General features: G+C 33.0%; 1 protein-coding gene across 1 annotated transcript in view; it reads right to left on the bottom strand.

Moving 5' to 3' along the window:
• The window catches only part of LOC136837564 (cystinosin homolog), a 148,075-nt gene that overhangs the window by 37,890 nt on the left and 101,643 nt on the right, over positions 1-8,542 (bottom strand). Inside the window, exon 4 of the mRNA XM_067102430.1 lies at positions 1-135. This exon is cut by the window's left edge and continues 6 nt beyond it. Within this exon, the coding sequence (XP_066958531.1) occupies positions 1-135 (135 nt within the window). The remainder of the gene's footprint in view (positions 136-8,542) is intronic.

Below are 8,542 nucleotides of genomic sequence, written 5' to 3'. Positions count from 1 at the left end.
CTCTTCCAGTTCCTGTAGATCTGGGGAAGGAAAGAGACGTCCCAGGCGATGGTGTAGACCCAGCCCAGAACATCGGCTCCCACGTTGATGGCCGGGTTGATCATCACACTCACCCTGATGTAGGCGTCGTCGGATCTGCAGCAAAAGATCATTCATATGCTTAGACGAATCTTTCCTGCTCTGTGTCCTGCTTCTGGGAACATTTCTATTCATCTCATTCACAATGATAGAGTTTCATCATTAAAACTAAACATTTCAGTTCTGCCGTGCAAGTTCATTAAGAAGCTCATGCTTAAATTAAATGGTTCTCTGACAAAGTGCCTCGCGGATATAGTTATTTATAAGAAAAGAAGCATACACATCTATGCTTCTCAATATATATATGTACATATATATATATATATATATATATATATATATATATATATATATATATATATATATATATATATATATATATATATATATATATATATATATATATATATATATATATATATATATATATATATATATATATATATATATATATATATATATATATATATATATATATATATATCGTGTGCGTGTGTTTAGAGTGATCGTAAGTATAAGCATTCGACCACCGCGTTTGGTTGCTTGTTTGCTGGTCTCCCTGCCAACCTGTCCACATTATGTCTGTCTGGAAAGGATACTGGACCTTTAGATGCTTAATTGTCGGGAGAGGGCTTTGGGCTAATGAAGAGCTGATTAGGTTTTGAGATGGATCCGGATCCGAATGGAAGAGACAGGGTTTTGTTTCGTAGAGGAGTAGGCAGAGGCATGCGCTCTCTCAGTGCTTTCTGGATCCTAATATACTTTACACTGTCTGTGCCAACTTTGCATTTCAGCGTTTATCACACAATTCTATCGTCTACAGGCGTTTTTGTTTACTCTAGAAAAGTCATAACTACATATCAAGACAGCGGCGCAGCTGGCATTTCATGTGTTGGGGGGCAGCAGTAGGTGCTGCCAATATATTTTTGGAGGGGCCAAAAAAATGACACAAAACCAATGTACCAATTCTGTAATTGGTAAAATACAGTATACTATTCTCGAATGTATATATCCATGTGAATGAAGGAAAACAATAGTATTACTAATTAGTAAACCTGTATTTGAAATTATAGAGCTCAATTTTTAATTAATTTTCAACTCCTACTATATGCAAATGCATCAAATACTGTAATGTACATTTCCTCACAACCTTATATTCAACACTAGCCTCATTTCTATAATCAAAGTTTTAATTTTCAACTACAGTATAATATCCTTGTCATGTAAATATATAAAAATAGTGCATCTCATCAATAACACAAAAGACTGATGACCCTCCAAAATCTCTTCAAAATTTCAACCTCTCCCATTCATCCCTCCCTCTTCTTCATCTCCTTTCCCTCTCCCTGGAAATTAACTCTAAGCAGCAGTAGCAAACTGCATTACACTTATTCAGAACCCTAACTTTATTTTCAGTCACTTCATGCATAAATTGATAACATCAAGTTGGATCAAAATATCATGAACAAACAGCATGTCATTTGTGTTAAAGACCTATAACTATAATTCTGCTTTTGACCACCAAGGGGTTAAAGTTTAGCTACAAAGGGAAATTCAACTGGGGGGCCAGGGAAGGGGCAAGCATCTGAGGGGGTGGGGAGCCATAGCAACGCCACTGTATCAAGAGTGCTGAACTTTGCACACAAATCAAGATCTTTCTAGATGAGCTTTACAGGAGGGGCGAGTCACAGTGCCGGGGAAGAATGGTCGCGAGCAGTCTCCGCCTTCTCCCCGTTCATTCGGCTTGTTGTTCTGAATCTGCTGAAGAGGCAATAGTTATAACTTTGTTGAATAATAATTTCTTGAATATGAGTAACTGACGACACTATTACTACACTATATGAACACATGGCCTTCCTACTTTATGGTCCTAGTAAAACATGCCAAAAAAATGGTTCGATAAATTCTGAACGGATTAAATATATATACTTTCCAGGTAGCGATCTAAATTTTAAGAATTATATTGAACAAGCTTCCAGAAAAAATGGAGATAGTAATGAAAGATGACATTTTCTTCAATTAGAAAGTTAGAAGGATTTCCAACAATAACCTCCTTATCTGAGAATTTCCAAAATCTCTGTAAGCTGATGAATATTAGCTTAAATCGCTCTTAGTATAATATTCTATATCATTGAGGAAGCGCTTATTTTATTACAGTACTTAAGTTATTGACGCTGAAAGCTTTACAATATGATGTAAAACTGCGTCTTATATTATCAAATTTTATTACATGTTCACAGAATCTCTCTCTCTCTCTCTCTCTCTCTCTCTCTTAGAAGATGAACACCTTGACCACTACGTTCCTTTCTGTGAAAAGAAAGAAATGCGGGAGAATAATAGATCAAACTTTTATTATGCATTTATTCATATAAGAATTTGGAAGGACTATCGACAATATATTCTTTAATAACACTTGATAGTTTCCTGTTTGCATTAAGGTCATAGAGAGAAAAAGCATTTGGTATACGTTTATGTTTGCTCCAAAGCATCTTTTCAATATTCGGAATGATTTTCTCACAACATGGTTACTATGAGCCAGGTATCAACACTTACCGTTACTTTAGCCTTGTTATCTAAACTTCGTGGGTCCAGGTAATCATAAAACACAAGAAAAAAGGGGGATTTTCATATGAGCTCTACTCACAAGGAATGTGTAGGTAAACACGTTAGAGTTAAATTAAAATTACGTATATTTACACAAAAGAATATTAGAAGATGAAAGAATGTTGCATTCAGGCTTGAGGGGACCCTGAGGGGATATTTCAACCAATGAATTCGAACTTGGACTCTGTTAATGGGTTTTTACGCAAGGCACAATCCAAGGATATTCCACCGCAAATTGGTCCCTCTGAAATGAGAAGTTCAGGTGTTACAAGCCAGTGAATGGAAATAGGGCAATACTCAGGAATTCGAGGCTGCACTGAGGGTGCCACAAGGCCTCGAATGAGCAAAGATAGGCAATCACTTAAAACACAGACATTTGAATAACACTGGTACCACATGGCAAAGGAAAATTGGAATTTACTGGCCCTTAAAAGAAACACCTGGAGGGCAATTCGTGACTGATAGGAACTCTTTAACAAGCACTTTACCATGTAGACTGTAGAGGAAGGGGTCTCCAGCGAAGAATGGCAAAGCGTGGGTCCGTGGTTCACTAGACAAAATATGACGGGGGTGTGTGTTCCTTTGACGAAGATGGGGCGTCAATCGCTCCTCCAGCATAGCGGTCCCGCACGCGTCTTATGTCAATCTGCCTCACAACTTCACAACGTCCCCTGAGTGTCTGACTTGCGCATCCTTCGTCTGTCCCTATTTAAGGAATCGGCTGAGGGACGAGGTGGCGGTCCCTGGACAATGCAGTAGTCATCTTCCATGAGTCAACTCGTCCAGGTGTTCCAAACATCTGGCCGCGTCTCAGCGGGGTGCCTGCAAAGAATCCCACACAGATCACTTTGCCCCAAAAGAGAAAGTTGTAAAGTAGCTTAAGGATGCTAAGCTTCTTTAGAGAGGGTCCTTTATCCCTCTTTTCCCTACCTTCAACCTGCGCTAAGCAAATGCCAGGTCAAGGATAAAACATTAAAACAGAGTGTTTTTATGGCGGTTTCTTGTGAGATATATATATATATATATATATATATATATATATATATATATATATATATATATATATATATATATATATATATATATATCATATATACATATGAAATTTATATGTATATATATACATATATATGCATATACATATACATATATACATATATATATATATATATATATATATATATATATATATATATATATATATATATATATATATATATATATATATATATATATATATATATATACATATATATATGTATTCTAATGATGTGGCTTTGTAATATGTATGTTTTCTGCAATTTTAATATATTTTCTCTTATATTCATCATGTGTTGTGTGTAATAATAATGATTGTTGAAATACCAAGTATCAGATCTCAAGAGAGTTAACTTGATTGTGTGGTTTAGAATTTAAAAATACATTTTTTCTGTTAGTGTGATGTTTACATATGTGTCAGGTGTTCAACCTGGGTAACCCCCTTTTGCGAAGGTTTGTTTCCTTATCTACTTAAACTGTCATCAAAAGAGATATGGGATGGCAGGTTTAGATAACATTGGTTGGCTGTTATTTGCACAAGTGTTCAGGAAGGAAATCCCCTGTTATTATAAGAGATATGTGCTGACAGGTCTACATGACCCTTTTGGCACAGGGGGGAAAAATCCCTGTTGTTACCCCTTCAGCCAGGGAAAAGCCCCCTCTTGTCTTGGTAAAATTCCCAACCGATTGTGTCATATTTAGTGTCACATTCTCAAAATACTTTTGTGGCAACATAGATTTCTTTTAAAGTAGAATCTGGGAGGCTTTCATTGTTGTAAGGTACCCAGTAGGAGTTTGTTGGTTGGGCTCTCTCTCTCTCTCTCTTACCCTCTCTTTCTTCAAAAGAGAGTAAAATTTTATCATAATATTATTTGTGGTCACTAGTAATAATATTCCCTTTTTGAAATCTGATCATAAGAAAAGTGTATTAGAAGTGTAACAGGTGCCTCATAGAAAGTGTTTTTGTGAATTTTACAAGGGTTCTCACAAGCTTGTGTAAGGTAAAGTGGATTTTTACTTATTATCACCATGGTATAATAAGGTGTGTTAGGGAGATTTTTCCTTAGTGAAATTGTTTTTGATAAACCTTTTTTGCATTTATTGTGTGTTCTTGTGGTGATAAATCTTTTGTACATTTTTTTGTGTGTTCTTGTGTTTGCAACTTCTTAATTTTGCCCAATTTTTGTGTTGGTGATTTAACATTTATTTATTTAGCATTTTACATATTTTTGATACTTTAATATTGCATACTTGATGAGATTTTCATTTATTAAGATTTCCTTTTCAAATCTTGAGTAATTCTTGATAGTTTAAATTCTGCTTGGTTAACATAATTTCTTGATAAATTAAAGTTTTGTGAATTAATTTTGCTTAAGAATGAATTAAATCTTGTGTTGTTTTCAAGTAATGGTAAATTTTTCAGAATGCAAATTCTAATTGTAAATTTTGAAGTTAAAATAAATTTTTGTATTTAAAGTTTTTAAACACAGTGTTTCATTTGTTGACCACCAGTGAATAGGATTAATTGTGTGTGCATAAGGCAAAGTGATAAACATGTTTTGTTCCCTTTAGTTGTGCTGAAGCGAATTAAGACCAGGGAAACAGTTATAGTTGTTTGATGGAGTGATGCTCTTTTTCCCTAGTAATTTTCTTGTTTACTTGTTAACACCTTACACATATCTTGATAAACTTAATTTGATTTTTCAAGTGATAAGTAAGTTTTAAGGGATCACTGTTACATTTAAAGTGCTCAGTCGTAATTTTATTGTTGTGAGAGTTCAGGTATCTGGCTAAAGTGAGGTAAATTTTTGGATTTTGTGACTAGTTGAGTAATAACCAGGTACTTGGGACACTTCGTGACATATACATATATATCCATACATACATATATATACATATATACTATATATATATATATATATATATATATATATATATATATATATATATATATATATATATATATATATATATATATATATACACACACACACACAACACACACACACACACACACACACACACACACATATATATATATATATATATATATATATATATATATATATATATATATATATATATATATATATATATATATATATATATATATATATATATATATATATATATATATATATATATATGTACATAAATATATGTATATATATACATATACATACATATAATATGTATATACATATATGCAGTATATACACATACATGCATATATATAAATATATATACACACATATATATATACACATTAAATATATATACATATATATATATATATATATATATATATATATATATATATATATATTCATATAAATATATATACATATACAGTATATACATATGTATACCTATATACACACACATATATATATATATATATATATATATATATATATATATATATATTTATATATATATATATATATATATATAATGAGTAAAAAGCCCCAATAATGTAAATGAGAGACTGATACAGTCTCTCGTTTACATTACTGTGGCTTCTCACTCATTATTTCCTATCACAACATAGTGATGCCCCACAGATATATATATATATATATATATATATATATATATATATATATATATATATATATATATATATATATATATATATATATATATATATATATATATATATATATATATATATATATATATATATATATATATATATATATATATATATATATATATGTATGTATATATATACTATATATTATATATATACATATATATATATATATATATATATATATATATATATATATATATATATATATATATATATATACTGTACAGAGCCTCGATGGCTCAGTCGGTTACAGCAGCAGCTTCGGACTTCATAGAGGTCTGTGGCGGGTTCAAATCCGCAGCCGACTGATCAGAGAGGCAGACACTTTGCTATCCGTGTAGACATCCCGGGATTATATATAATCAACGGATAGGTTTGCTTAAAAGCAAATGGGTGTTACAGACTAAATACACACACAAAACAAAGCCACTACAACACCTTCAAAAAAACATAACAAACATCTCACACGTCTCGAACTCTCGCCCTACCCGCGCAATAACTTCTCGCTGCTGGGAAGAAAGGGCGTTGGGTCGGGTATGATACATGAAACATACGCTACCGGGGTCTAAGCGATGTCAGGCAGGGCAGCCGATCGAGACTACAGGTCTACCCCAAAGCCAAATCAAAAGTCCTTCAAAAGAAGGCATCGTGCTTACCCCATACAAAAATGGGAAAAAAAGCACGTTAAAAGAAGAAGAAAGATATATATATATATACTGTACATATAGTATATGAGAGAGAGAGAGAGAGAGAGAGAGAGAGAGAGAGAGAGCGTCTTCTGGTAAATTTTTATCAAATCCATATACAGTGTTTATTAGCCACAATGCCTCTTAACTTTGTAAAGTCCCCGCTCAACGCGTTCTCTGTAGAGAACAACCCGTTTTCTGCGGTGCCTTCACATCGACCTAAGGTCAATTGGAATATATATTTATCATCATAATTGTAAACTGTATATATGTCGCCTTTCTAAACACTCATGCTTTATGTACAAGTAACGAGTTATTTATGTTATGTGTCAGACATTATTGATCACCATGTTTTCTGTATGAACCTGTCCTGTTTTTGTAAGGAATTAGTTTGACCTCAGGTCACCTGTAAATCTTGGTACCAGCGGCATCTGCAAACTATGCAGACGTCCGCATACCGCTTTATAAGTAGCTCGCTTTCATCAATAAACCAGCAGTACTTGTCTTCCTGCTCATTATTTCGCACCTCTCTCACAACTTCTCGATTTCTTCACATCTGGGAAACGCTTGTCACTACTAAACCTTAATCCAAATGAGGATAAATGAAGTTATTCTGATGCCCGGACGACTCGACCTCGGGTCCAGGTATCTGAATAACTTTAAAGATCTTCATTTGAGCTGAGGTTTAGTAGTGACCAGTGTTTCCAAAATGTGAAGAAATCGAGAAGTTAAGAGGCATTGTGATTAATAAATACTGCATATATTTATGTCTATGTCATGCACAAGTTAAATAAGTCCTTCTGAAGTAATTATTCAAATACACAAAAAAAATCTTATGTGAAATTGGGCATCATATCATCAAGGAAAAAAAAAATATCCATCACAATGAGCACACAATTTGCATATAAATACTCAAAATATTTATCACCAACCAAGTGAGAAAAATAAGAATTCCCTCTCTAAATTATTTACCAAAAAATATTTATCATAGAGAGAGTAATAATTGTAATTATGCTTACAAAAAAAAATTTAATTCGTTGGAGAGAGAGTTTCATTAATTTTCACTCTGATATAGAGAGGTTAAATAATCTTTACTCTAGTATATATAAATCTAAAAATTCTTCACTTCTTTACAAATTTAAAGAGAGAGAACACTAAATCTCATTTTCTCGATAACTTACAGGTTGTTGTTATTGCGGAATTCTTTAGTAGTCGACAACTGTTCTTCTGTTGTCGCCTTCAGAGTTTGTTGAAACACACTCTGTGTTGCATCTGTTACACTCGTGGTGGTAGTTTGTTAAACACACTTGCTGCCTGTCGTTGCTCGACCGATGTGCTGGCTCACTGTTTTGTGTATATCGGTTAGTTCGTGGTGAATTATGTTATGTGTTTTGCTTCTTCGTTGCGCACTATTAAAGTTTATGTTCAGTTCTGTTTGATGCTTTATTGCAGGATTTTATTTCTTCATATAAGTTTTGCTTGCCGTCGTAAAATCTAAGTTTGTTTTGTAGATTTTGTTTCACCATAACTTAAGTAATTG

This window comes from Macrobrachium rosenbergii, chromosome 59 (genome assembly GCF_040412425.1).
Source record: "Macrobrachium rosenbergii isolate ZJJX-2024 chromosome 59, ASM4041242v1, whole genome shotgun sequence".
NCBI lineage: Eukaryota > Metazoa > Arthropoda > Malacostraca > Decapoda > Palaemonidae > Macrobrachium > Macrobrachium rosenbergii.
The sequence above is the reverse complement of the archived record's forward strand: the minus strand, read 5'-3'. Positions and strand labels throughout refer to the sequence as shown.